We start from the raw sequence: 18,130 nt of genomic DNA on the forward strand, positions 1-18,130 counted from the left end.
TGACTCTACTAGGTTCTCTGACAGCCTCAGGTTCTTCTGGGGACTAGAAACCCCGTAGGTGCCTCTTTGGGGTTCCTAGAATATCTCTTATACTTCCAGTAAGGCACCCCCCAAATTTTAGGTCTGTACATCCTAGAAACAACATATAACTGATTAGCTCCGTTGATTTGCATGGCAACACGAATGCGCTACACATTTGTAGTTCTCTCACATGTGACAGGAGCTCTCAGCGTGTGTGTGTGTGGGGGGGGATGGGGGGTACAGAGCAGCAGCCACAGCACCTGGGAACTTGTTAGAAATTCAAATTCTTGGGCCTCATCCCAGGTTAGCCCGAAGATTGAGAACCACTGACATATGGCATCTCAATTGATTCTCGCAACAGACCTGCAGTTTCACATAATTCATATTTGACACATATAGTAACCAAGATGCTACAATTCAGGATTTTTGCCCAAGGCTACAGAGAACTCAAGCGTCCAAAAAAAGCTGAGTGCAGTATGCTTTCTACAGAAAACCAGGGCCAGTTAGCGTCTCTGTCTGCATGGCCACAGCCACACTGGTGGACCTGACCTTGGTCTGACCCGTGGCTGTCGGTCCTAAGGGTTCAAGACTGTGGAGGGACCCTTCTCCATGGATGGAGAAACTGCCCTTGGAAGGTGGGTCAGGAGTGCCACACCCAGAGACAGAGGCCACCGGCCCGTGCGGTAGGTCTGCCCATTTCCATCCAGAGGGCTGGTGGCCCAACTCCACGCATAGACTTGACAACAAGGAACCGGTCTTCTGGAGCGAATGCGGTGCAAAAATGAAAACACAGCAGTAAGCATTTATTGAGTGCTTACTATACAAGCAATATTTTAAATATCTGTATATCTCATTTATTCTACGAAATGGACTCTATTATGGAAAAATAAACTGAGGCTTTGGTATACACATGAGAGAAATACGCAGGAATAATATTAACCTTGTTTATCCCATGTATTACCATTTACGACATACTTTTATACCCTTTCATGCACGCTCGTGTCGTCATTCATTATCAGCCCCATTTTCTAGATGAGGAAACGGAATTGCAGTTGAACCATCTCTTGAACTCCCTTAAGGTCATGAACTAAAACTTCCCTCGCCCCTGCTTCCCCTGCTGCACACCTGCCCCCCCCCACCCCCCACTCAGAGCACAGCAGATCTCTGACGGGAACCCCCAAGTCCCCGCCTCCCCTGGCTGGATCCAGCTGCGACATGGTGTTAGCCAGCGGAGTGCACGGGAGTATGTATGGCTTTCAGCTTTAAAAGCTCATCTCCCTCCATGGCTAAGCCAGGCCTAGTTAGATGTAGATACATAAATATCTTCTTTATGCCCTGCCCCAGGGGAAAGATAGAACCAAATAAATCCGATTAGCTGCCCAGGATGCTGGCCGCTCTCGCTCTTTGAAGTCCGGTGGGTGGAGATAATGCCATTTTCACGTGGGAGAAGTCGTCTCGGAGGGTGGAGGGTCCCCAGCACTGAATGGTGGCGATGCACAGCTAAATGGGAGGGCGATGCCACCCTAAGGCCATGGGGCTCCTATGCCAGGGTCCTGTGCTCCTGTTGCCCCCTCCCGGCCTCCCCGTGCCCCTGGGGTATCCCCAGATACATCTGTTCATGCTGATGGCAACTCCGGTGGCTGCTAAGGAGATAATGCTGCTGCCCAGAAACAGAATAAGATGACCTAGAGAGGCCGGTCCACGCTCAGGGGGCCAGTAGTAGCAACGGGCATTTTATTGATGTTAGCAACAGTCCTTATGTCCCACGGGAGAAGAAGCATGGCATGGTTTTTGTCTCTTGTTATTAGGACAGGAACTGTGTGTGTGTGTGTGTGTGTTCGCACGCGTGCCCGTGCACACACTCACAGAAGCAAACAGGTTGGAGAGGCCTCATTGTAGCTGATGAAAGCCATCACCTGGCCACCAACTGCTAGTTGTTTGCCCGAGAGCCTAGCAGGACGAATCCTACTCTCTATGGCCTGAGAGAAGCAGCCAAATACACAAGCAAAAGCTTATGACAGCCTTGTCTCCTGGGGCAATCTTGGAGCCCGTTTGGGCATTTGGGAAGCCCCTGATCATAGTCTTTAAATGTAGTGCCAGAAGGTCTGAAACAGCAGACCATAAGGAATTTTTGTAAAATGTTTAGAATTTCTTAAGGAAAAAAAAAAAAAAAACTCCTAAGAGGCCTCATAAAATCTCTTCTTTTAATTCTTTAATCTCCAAACTGAATCAGATTTAGCCCAGACAAAGAGCAAGGATGTGTACACATGTGTGCATCTATAATATTACACATAATAAAACAAATCACTATACAAGTATCTATTTTTGTCAAAGTTAAAAGGATTCTACAATCCTGTTTACTAACCCAAGGCATTATACTTCCAAAAGCATACCTTTAACGCTCTGCTACTGAAATTTGAATTTGTTCTCTAGGCTCATTAGAGATGAAAAACAATGGCCATCATTTACAATGTGTCAACTAGTTCCAGTCTGAAGATTTATTCCACACACCCCCCCTCACACACAGACACACACACACACACACACACGTATGCCTACAGCTAGTTCTTACACCACAGAAGTAAAACTGTGGATGAAACAGTAGCCTGTTGACCATGGTCTGAGAGGTGGTGCTGTTTGGCCCACCCCCCCCCCCACACACACACACACACACACACACACACACACACACACACACACACACACACTGTACCTCAGCCTCATTTCTAGTCTAAATTAACATTCCAATTTATTAGACTCGATGGGGATTTTTTTTAGCCACTCACAGGAAGCAGTACCTCCTTTTCCATCAGATGCCTGGGTTTCCCTAAAGTGGTGTTTATTTTTTTCTTGGCTATAAATATATGAAAGACTCTGTCAAGAGTACCCACAGGGAATGAAGGTGAAAACTCGGTAAAGAGCCAGTTTATGAGTTGGCAGCTTGAGTGACTGGCTTCTGAACAGGGACCCCTCTGTCTGGGGTCGCCCTGTGACCCCGGCTCTCGTGGAAACCTCGCCTGCTTGGGTCCTCGCATGCAGCTGACCCGCAGGCCAGGGTCAGCACCTGGAGCTTCATGCAGGCCTCCTAGATAGGTTTCCATGGGAAATTTCCCCTGGGTCCAGCTTTTCGTAAATCCTCAGATTTCTTACTAGACATGGGCATGCCAGTGTGGTAATTGTGTGATTCCAGAAACAATTACCACTTCCAACCCAGCTTTGGGAATCGAACTCCTTCTCAGGTGTCTTGATGTCCAGAAGGCAGGCTGTCCCCTCCTCTGTAAAGAATCTAGAAATAGGATCTAGAAGGAAAATTAGAGATCTTTTTGTCTGCTGCTTTGTTCTCTCATTTTTCATTTACCTTCCCAGAAGCAATGACCAGGCATCCACTACCTGTCAGGAACTGGGGTAAAGACTGGGGACACAGAGCCTGATTCTCAAGGCTCACAGACAGTGACAAAGGCAAGCCAACCAGAACCCAAATCTGAGAGCTAGATGCGATCAGGGGAGGATATCCATATCCCAGCCTGGAGGCCAGTGCAGGGAGAGGGTCAGGGACAGCTTCCAAAGCAGGAGATGCTGCCCAGTCAGTGTGGCTCAGTGGTTGAGCATTGACCTATGAACCAGGAGGAGGTCACAGTTCGATTCCTGATCAGGGCACATGCCTGGGTTGAGGGCTTGATTCCCAGCAGGAGGTGTGCAGAAGGTAGCCAGTCAGTGATTCTCTCTCATCATTGATGTTTCTATCTCTCCCTCTCCCTTCCTCTCTGAAAACAATAAAAATTATTTTTAAGAAAAAGAAGGAGATACTGAGTTTGCAGACTAATTAGAGGCAATTAGCTAAAGGTGGGCCAGGACGAAGATTGGGGGATGGGGGGTAGGAGTGAGTGTTTCCCATAGAGAGAAAAGTACCTTCCAAGGACCAGAGGTGGATGAGGAAGGCTGGCCCCTCAGAACTAATCCTAAACTCACATGGCTGGACCCTGATGCACAAGAACCTGCAGTGAAGGAGGTAGGCAGGGGCCAGGTTGTGAAGGGCCTGCATCTGAGGTCCAGAGAGAGGAAGAGCCTGCCTAAGCCCAGCTCACCCCGTTCCCTCTAAGGCTGTCCATTGCTAACCGTTGCCTGTTGAGCAGCGTTGGGCCTTAAGGCTCGCAGCCAGCATTAGGACAATGTATTGCTTGTGACTGTGCCCCCAGGCACTCAATGCCAGTAGCTCCCTCTGCAGGGTAAGGACATCAACCCCACAGACGCCCCAATGCTCCCTCTGCGAACCGCAGTGGACGGGAAGGGGATAGGGAGAGAGGCACCATCTTCCAGAATTTCCCTAGTTGATCCCTGGAAACAGGAAATGGTTGCAGGAGAAGGTGACAGCCAGGTCCTCACTGAGCGAGGCTTCTGGACTCTGTCTTCCTTGGAGAGGGAGAAAGTGGACAGGGGATCGGGGCTGCGGGGAGCTGGAGAAGCAACATCTAGGAAGAGAAATGAGGAAAAGCAATCCTTTCACAGGGTCCTTCTCAGAGCCTCTCCCCATCAAGACCTGTGTGTGTGTGTGTGTGTGTGTGTGTGTGTGTGTGTGTGTGTGTGTTTTACAGTTTTGTTCTCAAAGCAACGCGGCATCCATGCAGGGCCTGGTAATGAAATGAGATAAAAGGCCAGAGCCAGTGTTTAGAGCATTGCTGGGAGGCTGACCAGCCTCCTGGAAAGGCCGCAGCAGTGGGAGCTGGGAGCTGAGGCCGCTGATAACAGACCGCCTCAGGCAGGGACTGTGCGAGCGGCTGGGGAGAAGAGTGGAACCGAGAGGTGGGGGTTCCAGGTTGGAGGCAGGGGCGCATGGAGCCTCTTTCATCCTGTGTCTCGGGAGATAAAATCCGCAAGCTGCCACACCAGTGCCTGGAAATTAATTCCTAAAGGGTTTCACACATTCCAGATCCAGGATAACTCGTGGGTTAGGAATAACAGTGTCAAGGCCGGGAGTTAAGAGAGCAATTTCGTTTTCGTTTTCCCTGCTGACTCCACGTGCCCCTTGAGAGAGGCATGTCTTTCTCCTGGGCAGCCCACCTGGACACCAGAGGGTCTGGGCCTGGCATTGGGCCCTGTCCTCTGCCCTGGCTCAGGTGAGCAGAAAGGCGTGAGCCGGACAGACGGAACCTCTCTGCTTGCTCCCCAAGGACTGTCCCCAGCTGGTGCCCACGGAGGAGATCTTGATACCCGTCGGGGAAGTAAAACCCATCACCCTTAAGGCTCGAAACCTGCCCCAGCCTCAGTCCGGCCAGCGAGGCTATGAGTGTGTCCTCAACATCCAGGGGGCCATCCACCGGGTCCCCGCCCTGCGATTCAACAGCTCCAGCGTCCAATGCCAGAACAGCTCGGTAAGAGGACTCAGACCTGGGCCCTGCCGGGAACCGGGCTTCTCTCACCCCTGCCAAGGCCTCAGCCTGGTCTGCCCCAGCTTCCAGAACCTCCCAGGTCCACAGGCTGATCCCAGAGGCAGCGGACAAAGGGCAGGCACGCACACCAGGCCCCTCGGCAAGCACAGATCAGGCGATGGTGTCAGAGGAGCTGGAGTGCTGTGAGCACCCTAACAGCAGAGCTGAGAGCTCTGTGCCCTTTCTGAGTTGGATGGGTCCAACTCTTGAGGACTTTGGCGAAACTTCAGCCAAAGCCGGTCAGACCCTGCCAACCCCGTCCCCATTCGGGGAGTGGATAAACCAACAGGAGGGCGCTGCACGGGAGCGACCAGCAGGAAGCAGGATGGGATGGGGGGAGGCGGGAAGGAAGGAAGTGGAGGCCGTGAGTTTCAAGAGCAGCCAGGGTTCAACCAATTCCGAAGGCCAGACAGAAAGCCCGAGGTGTTTAATTATAATAGCAGCCCAGAGATCTTCTATCTGCCAACTCCCTGTCTCCGCAGGTGGGAGGTCAGCGGGAGATGGGGGTGACATGACAAAGGTGTTGAGGGAAGCTAATTCGCCCGGGAGAGATAAAGAGGATCTGGGCCGCTTATCAGGGAGCTGTCAGATTGCCGGGTCACAGGCGCTTGATGGAATTTGTAATCGGTGGAAGGCCGCCAAGCACAAAGGGAAGTTGGGACAAGAAAGAAATGGAACAACAAAGGGAGAAGGTGGCAGGAGGGGCTCCGGGCAAAAGGGCTGATGGGGACATGCCCTGAGAGCTAAGTGGCCAGGGCTGGGGCGGTCCCCACGGAGGGGGTTCCCAGAGGTCCCCTTCACAGAGACACAGGGCCTGGGCCACCGAGAGAGGCAATTTCTGACATGTGTGTATGTGGGGGGCGGTTACACGTCCTCTGTGGGGTCGGCACCATAGAGAGTCGACTCCTGGCCACAGCTTGAGGCCGTTCATGGCAGAGCTGATCAGGTATCCGCCCGTGAGGCTCTGGGCCCTTCCCTAGCAGAGTGCTGACCATGGTCAAGCTCACGTGCAGGAAGAAAGGACCATGCAGGGCCCAGCCAACCGTGTGTTACACACATGCTCTGCTCAAGGCTCTGGGGTTTACAGGCAGCACATGCACCTCTGGAGAGAGCAGACTTGCACGGGGAACCGTGCAAAGCAGTCCTGGGTTAAAGGCAGAAGTTGGCAACCCCAGGGGACAGAGAGCCCGGGAGGGCTGGCAGGGGTGTTAGAGAAACCTGGGGAAGGCGAGACTGAGCTAGACCAGGAAAATAAAGGGGGGGAAGGACCATGTCATAGGGAGAGAGGGGCATTCCTTGTGAGGAGGGAATGGAGGCACGGGGGACAGCGGGAAGGGGGGTACGTGGGCGAGTTGGTTTGCAGTCAAGTGGACTCAGAGACTTCTGGAGGAGAGCAGAGGAAGAGAAGGTTGGAGGAGTCGGTTTGGACCTGGAAGGCACTGAATGCCAAGCTAAGGGGTTTGACCTGGATCCTGTTGGCCTTAGTGACTGGGAGCCAGGGTGGTGGGCCACAGAGATATTTGAGCGGCACATGGGGTTCCTCGGATTGGCCCGCTGCTGCTTTCTCAGCCCAGGGAACCGGAGTCCCTAGCTTCTTTCCTGCTGTAGTCCCGGTCCCCTGAGACGCCCAGCATCCCTGCCCCCCGTCATAACCTCACCAGCATGTGCCTCTGCCCTCCCCCGCAGTACCAGTACGACGGGATGGACATCAGCAACCTGGCCGTGGACTTTGCCGTGGTGTGGAATGGCAATTTCATCATCGACAACCCTCAGGACCTGAAAGGTAAGCGGCTGCTTCTGGGTAGAGTTTTGATCCGTCCGTGACCCTGGGAAGGACCGGGGCTGGCGGGATTGGAGCCTGCGGCCGCTGTGCCATGAATAACACACTGCCTCTGTCAGCGGAACTCTGCCGAGGGTCCGAAAGCAACACTGGGAGCCATCAAAGGAGTCCTGTGGGGATCCCTGTTTTATTAGAACCAGAGCATCCGCTGTGGCTGCCGGCTCATCGCGGTTTTCTTCGGCTCCCAGAGACTTTGAAGTGTCTGTGGAACCTGACCCAGGAGAGCAGCAGGCGGAATGTCCCACCAGTTTCCCTGGAAAATGGGGATCTTGTTTCCAATCAGGTTCTGGCCCCGTCCTTGCACAAAGGAGGTTTTCAAGCTGCTCCCCTGGTCCTGGGGTGGGTGGGAGAGGCCAGCGCGGGGACTCAAGTGCACAGCTGGCGCAGGAAGTTCAGGAAGGAGCTGGGCTGACTCAGGGGGACTCTCCCGGAGGCTCACCCTCATTCATTGTGTGCAGCGCCTCCTATGGGCCAGGCAGGTGCTACCCTCAGTTCAGTTAATACCAACATTCCATCATGCTCTCAAGAATGACAAAGGTACCTCCAATTTGATGAGCACGCATTGATTATTTTTTTAATATATTTTTATTGATTTCACAAAGGAAGGAAGAGGGAGAGAGATAGAAACATCAAGGATGAAAGAGAATCATTGATCGGCTGCCACCCCACATTGGGGATCGATCGAACCCGCAACCTGGGCATGTGCCCTGACTTGGAATCGAACTGTGACCTCCTGGTTCATAGGTCAATGCTTAAATACGGAGACATGCCAGCCAAGCTGAAATTATTTTTTTAATCATTGCAACAATCCGGATAGGTAAGCACCAGTATTATGCTCATTTTATAGATTAAAAAACCGAGACCCAGTGAGGTTAAGAAATGGACCTAGAGTGCTCACTTCGACAGCACCTATACTAAGACTGAAGTGATGCAGGCTATATATAGCCTGGCCCTGCACAAATGTGCCAATTCACAAAGTGTTTTGTGTTTTTAAGACAAATACTGTATGATATCTTTATATCTTAAACAAACAAACAAAAAGGCAAACTCATAGAAACAGGAAGTAGAAGAGTCGTTACCAGGGCTGGGGGTTGGGGGAACCAGGGAGAGGTGTGTACAAGGGTACACACATTCAACTAGAAGACGAATAAGGTCTGAGGATCTAATATAAAACATGGTGCCTTTAGTTAATAACACCGTGTCGTATAATTGAAATTTGCAAGCAGCGCAGAACTTACATGTTCTCACTGTGTGTATGGCGAAGGCTGTGTATGTTAATAAACTAAATGAAAGGAATCCTTGCCTTGTGTATGCGTATAGCACAGCATCATGATTTCAATATGATACAACCTTATTTGTCAATTTACCTCAATAAAGCTGGAAAAAATAAAGGAAAGGGACCAAGAGTCAGCTAGTAAGAGCCAGGATTTGAACCACGAGAATCTGATGTCAGAGCTCACGCTGAACCACATCTCTTCCTTCCCAGTGACTGAGGCCACTGTGGGGTGTGACGCCTCCTCCTCCAGGACACCCCCGCCCCTGCCCCGCACTGTGAGCCACATGCCTCACCACAGTTCAAACAGCTAAGGTTGCCACAGGTCTCTCCCTGCGCCTGAGGGTCACCGCAGGGACCCCGGCAGGGAGACCAAGGCCACAGCAGGCCTGCAAAGGCTTCGGATCCATGGGCTGCAGCTCCCTGTCCCGGACGCTGCCTGAAAGCCCATGCTGCCTACACTGGGGGAGAGAAACTGAGCCAGGGCGGGTTTTGGGTTTTCCTCTTTCTCCCCATACCCAGGCCACGTTTTCTCAGCGCCGAGAGATAGACATTTCCCCTGCTGAGCTTCTAGGCTCGGTTCCCAGAGGCTGCCTGTGCACCTGGAGCTGAAGGAAACACGGCCACATCCATGCTGTCGCATCGGCACCCTCCCTTGCAGTGCGGGACAACTTTTAAGCAGCTCTTGAGTGCACGGGCGATGCCATCTTCACCTCCGTCTCCCTCCCACAGCCCCAGTGATCCTGGAGCTACGCACTGTGCTGGGAGGAAGAGGCCATGGTGTTTGAGGACTCACGTTCTAGATTCTAACAAGCCAGGGTCACGTCCTGTCTCTCTCACTCACAGCAGTGTGGACTCGGGCTAATCACTCTTCCTCTCTCAGCCCCAGGTGCCCCATCTGTGCCAGGGGGAAAGGATGCCCTTTTCTCAAGGTCACCCTGAGCATCCCATGAGAGCTAGACATGGCCCTGTGTGCACAGTGACAAATGCTCAGTGTGTGCTTGCTCAGTGTAAGATTCCCGTTTCCTGGGATTCCTACCCTAGGAAGCCATGGGCAGGTGGAGGTCTAAATCTAGTCCCTACCGCTGGGACTGGGGATGCTGGATAGAGCAGTGGAACAGGATGGGAACCTGTGGGAAGAATGAAAAACGACGCCTTCCCTGGGGCATGTACACGGCCTCCCACGGAGACACGCCAGGACTCCTGAAAGCTGTGTCTGCTTGACTTGAGTTGAAAACCACTTTCCGAGTATTCTGCTTCTATAGGTTCTACTTGGAACTCTGAGTTCAAAACACCAGCAGGCAACAACTAAACCCCAGGCTCACAAGACAGTTCTGCTAACTGGCCGGTCAAGGGCTTCTAAGTCAGGAAATGCCATAGCAGCAGCAATGGGTTTGCAGACTTCAAAGTGACCTGCTCAGTGGCCACTTTGTCTTCTCTGGGGACAGCCTCTCCATCCACAGGGGCACGAACAGGACTGTGGTAACCCTGTTCCTCATCAGGGCTGCCTCTACTTTGCCAGGCCTTTCTGACGCCTCTTCCAGACCCACCGCTTCCCACTGTGCCGGGCCAGGTGCCTCCCTGCTCAGGACCTACGGTCCAGCAGCACAGCCAGTTGGAATTTCAGGATCCCAGCTTGGGTGCACTCACCTTAGTGAGCTCTAAGAGTGAACAAGTCTCTGAACTTCATTTTTTAAAATATATTTTTATTGATTTCAGAGAGGAAGGAAGAGGGAAAGAAAGATAGAAACATCAATGATGAGAGAGAATCACTGATCAGCCGCCTCCTGCACACCCCACACTGGGGATCAAGCGCACAACCTGGGCATGTGCCCCAACCAGGAATCGAACCGTGACCTCCTGGTTCATAGGTTGACGCTCCACCACTGAGTCATGCCAGCTGAGCTCTGAGCTGCATTTTTATGTGAAATGGGGAAGTTAGTCCTTCCATCTCAGGATGAGGCCACATGTGAGTCAGAGAGGTACCAGCATAAGAAGGTAGTGTGTGTTCAAAGAAAAGATAACAAGCAGATACAGAACATCAGGTATGTTACAGGCCCAGTGCTTAGCACTGAATATATTACATCTCACTCAAACCTCACAGCAAACGACGATTATCCCCATGTTATGGATTAAGTAAACAAGGTTCCAGGAGGTCAAAGTCTATGTCACGTGGCTAAGGAGGGGTGAAGCCTCTATTAAAGCCCTCATCTGATTCAATCTGGAGCCAGAACTTTTAAATAATCTTATTTGCTGCATTGCCTTTATTTTTTTTTAAAAAAAATGTATTTTTATTGATTTCAGAAAGGGAGAGAGAGATAGAAACATCAATGATGAGAGAGAATCCTTGATTGGCTGCCTCCTGCATGCCCACTACTGTGGATCATGTCCGCTACTGTGGATCGAGCCCGCAGTTGACTGGAATGGAACCATGACCTTCTGGTTCATAGGTCAACGCTTGATCCACTGAGCCAAACCAGCTAGAGCTCTGTATTGCCTTTAAATGATTGCAAAGATATTCCACTTATTGTTAATTATTCCTCAATTGTTCTTGCAATGATTGCGATGATTATTGATGTTATCTGTGGCTGGGGATGTTTCTGTCACACCTGTAAGAGGAGGGTAAATTGTGGGAGGCCCCGTCCCACCCCCTCTGAGACTGCCCCCCTGTCTTTGCAGTTCACCTCTACAAGTGCGCGGCCCAGCGGGAGAGCTGCGGCCTGTGCCTCAAGGCCGACCGGAAGTTTGAGTGCGGCTGGTGCAGCGGCGAGCGCAGGTGCACCCTCCACCAGCACTGTGCCAGCCCCTCCAGTCCCTGGCTCGACTGGTCCAGCCACAACGTTAAGTGCTCCAACCCACAGATCACCGAGGTGAGTCCCCCCGTGTTCCAGAGCAGAACGGGATGGCCAGGAGCTGACCCCAGGGCAGTGGGACAGAAGCGCCAGCTGAGCCTTTGTGGAAGAATTCTTGGCCTCTCGGGGGCCCACGTCCAGGGGTCAGTGACAAGTGTATGGAAGTGTGCCCTCGCGCCTGTGCAAGAGTGTGCGTGCACACAACAAGGGAGGCAGAGCCAGGCCTGCTGGCCGGGAAGAGGGGCGGCACTGGGTGGGAAATTGGCCGCGTGGCCGGTGAACGTTTCAGAAAGCAGGTTTCGCTTTTCTCAGCAGAAATGCGGTTTCAGCAGCTGAGATTAGCTCCGAGTTGCACAGTTGAACACGGAGGAAGTAAAGGCAGGCGCTCCATCAGCCACCATGCCATTTCCCAGGGTTTACTCTGTCCCAAGTTGTGTGTGCATTTTAATGGGAAGAAACAGGTAATTAATTATCCTGGGGAAAAAATGATGTTTCCTGAATAGCAAATTGCAAAGGACGATGAATAGGTGATGTGCACGGAAATGCAGCTGCTGGGGTTTGAACGGCCTGGGAGAGGCATAGTTGAACTTAACGTTGCTGGCATTCACGTACTCATCACTCTTCACTGCTCCCAACTTGCTGACTGTCACCTGTGCCGCGAAACTAGCTGCACGTTCCTCTGGTTATGAGGCATAAAAAGGCCTGGGCAGGTACCACCGTGGTCTGTGTTTGAAGAAGGCAGGGACGGGCCGCTCCTCTTCTACCTCTTTTCTGAGCAGAAGCTCTGTCCCTTTTCCTGCCTCTTATTCACTTCCTGCCAAAGAAAGCACCTCTGCTCTCCCCTGTATTGCCGGGTCCTGGGAAACCTCTGAAGCATCCTTATGATCATATCCAAGATGCAAAGCAGAGAAAAGAAAACCCTTGAGATCAAACGAATATTGCTCACCTACAGCTGGGCCATTTGGAGAGCGAGCACATATTCATGTAGTGGCTTTGGTTGTCACGGTCTCAGGCAGTCCTCACAACCATTCTCAGCTCCATTTGACAGATGAAGACAGCGAGGCTCAGAGGAAGGGGGTGAGTTGCCCAAGTTCACACAGCCGTTAAGCGTCAGAGCCCCAATTTTAGCTTGGATGTATTTAATTATAAAACCATTTTTAAAGCCTTCACTTTACTATTTTTGCTCAAGTAACATAAAACAAGCAGTGGTGCTTCCCCTTCCTGTATATCTGACCTGTTTAGCTGCTATGGACCAGATAGAGGCCAGCCATCCACAGGGCAGCATATCCCAGGGGAAACGCAGTGCTGGGGCAGGTGGTTACTGCACCCAGGCCCTCGGGCAACCAATAGGAAGGTGCTCTGAGACTGTAGAGAGACACTGCCTGTCAAAGACCGGGCTTCTCCAATCCCATTGCACTTTCGGATGTGGCCAGTGACGGGGCCCACTGACTTTCCCCTGTGCATTTATTTATCTCTCGGGAAAGAATGCTTACAGGGCTGTCCCAGCCTCTGCTCTCAGTCAGCTGGCTCCCCGACCTGCTCAGGGCTCCACGCCTTCACCCCGATTGTCATGATTTCCAGCAGCTGTTGGCCTGAAACGTGCTCTGTTCTGTAATTCTTCTTGTTGATGCAGTTGTGGCCTCTAGGTCTCTGTGCCTGTGTCATCGGGGCTCTTAAATGAGCCGGGGACTCCACCATCACCCCCACCTCTGCCAACCCTGGCTGCTGCTCCAGCCCCATGTGTCTACTCCCTGACTGGCAGGCCCCCCGCCCCCAAGCCCCAAAGCAGGCTTCTCCCCGGGAAACCTCTGCCTCCACCGCCCCTGCTCACTGACCGGGGACTGACATGCTGCTCTGCTCACAGAGGACACCCAGCTACACGATGCTAATTAACCCCCTGAGGTAATTAGGCTGTAATTGATTTTCCCAGAGAACATAGCAGCAGGAGCTGGAGGCCCTGAGCAGTGGGATCTCCTGTTGGTGTTTTTCAAGCAGAGGCGGTGGAGAAAGGAAAGTGCATGTTGTTGGAGAGACAAATCCATGCTGTGTCCCAAGCCACTGTGGGCAGATCATTCTGGACAGGACATGGGGGGGAAGGAGGACCCGGGCTTGGAACGTCTGACTCACTATTATCAGGAATATTTTCTTTCACTTTACATCTCCTCCTTCCAACCTATCCTCCTCTCCCTGTAAAAGCCATTTTCAATTTTTTTAACTTTTGAAGTAATTGCAGACTTAACAAAAGGCACAAAAATAGAACTGCCATGTACCCTTCACCCAGATTCTCTAAAATTAACATCTTACATAACCACAATGTAATTATCAAAATCAGGAAATTAACATTGATACAATAATGCCATCTCCTATACATGCCTCGTTCACATTTTGCCTGTTGTCCCTCTGAAGTCCTTTTTTTCTGGTCCAGGATCCAGCCCAGGATCAAAGGTGACATTCATTGTCATGTCCCCTTCATGCTCTGATCTTTCTTTGTGTTCCATGACCTTGATAGTGTCGAAGGAGGATACAGGCCAATTATCTTGTGGTTGTTCCTCAATTTGTGTATTTGCCCGATGTTTCTTCATGATTAAATTCGGGTTATATGTTTCTGGCAGTGAGCACTAAAAGAAAAAAAATGTAGGTTACATGTCAAAAGGGCACAGGGGCCAACTTGATTTGGCCCCAGCGGGCAAATCTGCAGCAATTTTAGCAAGAAAATAAATAATGATCCTAATGGGCTATAAGCAATAGAATAACATAAGAATTGATGGTCCTCAGTGATATAAACAAACAACTCATGGAGGAGAGAGAAAACTCTTCTTTATACTAGAATTTCAGCTCCGAAATGTAGAGGGAATTATGGAAATAGAAAATCATCATTTGGCAAAATTCACAGTGATAATTGTTTGAGGCAAGAATGGCCAATGAATGTTAAAATTAGTGGATGAAAGTATGATGAGAAATAGGATATGTACATAGTCTCAAGCTATCTCCCCCAAGATACTTATGAATTACAATAAGAAATAGTAACTTTACGGCAAAAACACCAGGCACGCGCAACCTCAGCCACGGGATCAAAGTTAACTTCTTAGGAATGGGGAAGCCAGCCTCCTGTGCCCCTCCATAGGATGTGCTAAGAACATGACCTCATTTCTGTGGCTTTTTTTTTTTTTTTTTTGCCCAAAATGTATAACTTGTTTGAAGTAACTTTTAAGAAGAATTAACTTATTTTCTTTGCCTCAGCTTTTTGGCCAATTCCTTGACATTAGGATAGGTCTTTTTTTTTAATAATTAGTATTATATGAGACCCATGCTCTTTTTCTCCTCCTTGTCCCTGGAATTCTATGTGACTCATGCCCTTTTTCTCCTCCTTGTCCATGGAGTTATATGAGATCCATGCCCTGTTTCTCCTCCTTGTCCCTGGAATTCTATGAGATCTATGCCTTTTTTCTCCTCCTTGTCCCTGGAATTCTATGAGATCCATGCCCTTGTTCTCCTCCTTGTCCCTGGAATTCTATGAGATCTATGCCTGTTTTCTCCTCCTTGTCTCTGGCCCTTATGGGTATCCCCTCAGTGCAAGCCCACGTGCAAACAGAAGCCATTTCCTATGAAGAGGAGGATGCTATGACAGCTGTGAAGGCTGCTGGGGGCTGCAGAACTTCCAAAGCTGGAAAGAAAGTGGAGCTGGAACGGGTGCTCACCTTTCCAGGGGCAGGCAACTCAATGAGATGCCCCGAATGAACGAGTTCTGCTTTAGGAAAAGGAGTGGGCCCGAGTTCAGTTAGATGAACAGCTGTGTTCTTCCTTAACGCCCCCTTACCCCCCCGCTGTCTCCATGACAACCAAGCCCACCCCTAGAGACCCATCTCTTATGGAAGTTTCATGTAAGACAAGTCTTACAGCCTATCGAATTTCCCAGTTTGCATAAACTTCAGGTTAGGACCCCCTCAGGACTCGCCGTCTGCTCCTTCCCAGCCAGCCCGTGTTGTGATAATGACGCTGTCCCCCGTGGGAGGCATCCCCGGCTGCTCCCACTCCAGCTGTCATCCTGGATGTCTGTGCACGTGTCACCTGTTCAACCCCAGGAACAGGCGACGTGCAGAGGATTGGAAAGCCCAGGAGGGGAGATGCCTGGCCCATCGCGTTTCTGTTCTTCCCAGCGTGTGCTTCGGGTCCTGCTGGGACCTCGGAGAGGGGGATGTGACGCGCCACCCACTAGACAGGAAGGCTCAGAAAAAACATTTTCCAAGAGGCTGTGAGTGGGCAGCATCCAGCAGGAAGGGGAAGGACACAGACTATGTTCTTTGGGAGGAGAAATTTGGGAAGGCCAGGGGCTTTGGGGCTCATGTGACAGAGGTCTCCACTCAAAGTGAATGTATTAGTTTGTTAGGGCAGCAGTTACAAGACCCCACCAACTGGGCAGCTTAAACAACAGAATTTTGTTTTCTTATAGTTCTGGAGGTTAGAGGTCCAAGATCAAGGTGTTGGCAGGGTTGGTTTCTTCTGAGGCTGTGAGGACAGTCTGTTCCATGCCTCTCCCCCAGCTTCGGGGGTTGTGGCAATCTTTGGCTTTCCTTGGCTTATAGAAGCATCACCCCAATCTCCACCTTCATGTCCACATGCTGTTCTCTCTGGGTTCATGTCTATCTCCAGCTTTTACAACAATAAGACCACAGTCATGTTAAATTAGGGCCAACACTAAGGCTCCCGTTTGAACTTGGTTACCTCTGTAAATCCTGTCTCCAAATAAGGTCCCAGTCTACGGGAATGGGAGCTAGAGCTTCAACATACGGATTTGGAGGGGACAGAGTTCAACTCATACCAGCATTCTGTGAAAAAAAGGAGATGCCCGGCTTTAAGGAAATGAATTCTCTCATTCAGTATTCATTTAGTGAGTGACTGCTGTATGCCATGCACTGGGCGAGGCCTGAAGTTCTCGCTGATAGGTTAGTCCTGGAGGAGGAGGCGGGATGATGCAGCCTCTCTCTGTAGAACTCCAGCCTATCTCTGCACTTGGCCACCAGAAAGAGGCTGGGAACTGCTTGCCCTGCAGCCAGTCTGCTTCCTCTGAAGGACCTGAGACCGTCACTTCTACTAACCTACACCCCTTGCCGTTGTCTCCTGTTTGGAAAGAGAGCGGCAGCAGGGTCCTAGCTCTCCACGCCTAAGAGGACACAAACTTCAGGCCAGGGACCCGAAGCGATGAGCCGCATCCTAGCTCTGGGAGTCTTGGCAATAACAGCTTTTCCTTAATGAGACGCTGCTGTGTGCCAGGACCTGTGCACTTTGCATACCTACGACGCCTAAGAGATGGTTCTAAGTATCTTCATTTAAGAGTAGGGGAAGCTGTGCTTAGGGAAGTAGACAGTTTGCTGGAAGTCATGCATTGGTTCGTGGCAGAGCAAACTCAAGGCCAGGCCGCTGACTCCAGAAAGCAGATTCTCCCAGCATGCCATGTGACCGCTCTTGGTCAGAGGGGTGAAGGGGTTTTCCCTTGCTATACACCTCACCCCACTCCACGTATATCAGAAATGCCTGGGCCCAGGGTCAGAATCCTCTGGGAGAGCCAAGAGGTGCCAGACAAGCTGAGAACATTGGCTGTGTTTTGTATTGAGCCTTAAAAGACAAAACAAACAAAAAACCTTTACATAACTAGGTCCACACATTCCTGTGAGCAGGGGAAAAACAGCAAGAGCGTTATGGGGTGCCCTTGAGCTTAAGGATGTCACTTCTTGCTGGTCTAGGGCAGATGTAACTTTAATTTCGGGTCTTTTTTTAAAATATATTCTATTGATTTTAGAGAGGAAAGGAGAAGGGGAGAGAGAAACATCCATGATGAGAGAGAATCATTGATTGGCTGCCTCCTGCACGCCCCTGACTGGGGATCGAGCCTGCAACCCAGGCATGTGCCCTTGGCCGGAATCGAACCCGGGACCCCTCAGTCCACAGGCCGACGCTCTAGCCATTGAGCCGAACCAGCCAGGGCATAATTTCGGGTTTCTTAAAGCCACCAGACTTGATTTGGTTGGTTTCTGGTTGTCTTTATTAGTTCCGTGATGGTTCAGGTGAAAGTTGGAAGTTCCCTAGGCTGGTGGCTCAGCCTTCCCAGGCATCTCAGCCCGATGGGAGAGCCCAAAGGATGGGGCCCCGTGGTCCATACCTGTAGGTGAGAACGACATCAGGGTGAAGTAATGGCCGGAACTGCAAGGGGTGAGTCCCCAGTGCTGGACCCTCAGGGCGTGACCAGGAACCTACCACCATTTGGATCCCAAAGAAGGTCCCTGTGTGTTTCTGAAGTCACCTGCCACATTGCCTAGTGGGGGTACACGCAGGCCAGGACGCAGTTGTCTCTCCATTGATCACCTTGTAGCTTTTGCTTTATACATTTTTCAACTTCACCAACTTCCCCTACACCTCACTAGTCCCTGACCAGGGGATAGTCCTTCTCTTTAACGTTATCTTAGGTACATGTTCCTAGGAAAGAAAGCCCGTTGCAAAAATCTGTGTCCACCACACTCCAAGACCAAGCCTAAATCATGTTGCTGTTTGACAGGATTCCTCACTCTGGCTTCCTCCTGCTTCCCTCCTGCCCAAATAACTTAAAGAAGATTTCCCCCCCGGATTCCCTCAGGTGCAAATGCATTTGTGAAACCGTTTGGGGAGCTGGGCCTTTATAAGTATTTACCAGTATCTGTAAGTCTGCCTCAAATCTCTGCAGGAA

The 18,130-nt window shown here is 51.0% G+C and overlaps 1 protein-coding gene across 1 annotated transcript in view; it reads left to right on the forward strand.

The window, feature by feature from the left end:
• The window catches only part of PLXNA2 (plexin A2), a 206,257-nt gene that overhangs the window by 133,630 nt on the left and 54,497 nt on the right, over positions 1 to 18,130 (forward strand). Inside the window, exons 9-11 of the mRNA XM_006767182.2 lie at positions 5,190 to 5,390; positions 7,134 to 7,230; positions 11,240 to 11,430. Of these exons, the coding sequence (XP_006767245.1) occupies positions 5,190 to 5,390; positions 7,134 to 7,230; positions 11,240 to 11,430 (489 nt within the window). The remainder of the gene's footprint in view (positions 1 to 5,189; positions 5,391 to 7,133; positions 7,231 to 11,239; positions 11,431 to 18,130) is intronic.

Source organism: Myotis davidii, unplaced genomic scaffold, assembly GCF_000327345.1.
Source record: "Myotis davidii unplaced genomic scaffold, ASM32734v1 scaffold622, whole genome shotgun sequence".
Taxonomy (NCBI): Eukaryota; Metazoa; Chordata; class Mammalia; order Chiroptera; family Vespertilionidae; genus Myotis; species Myotis davidii.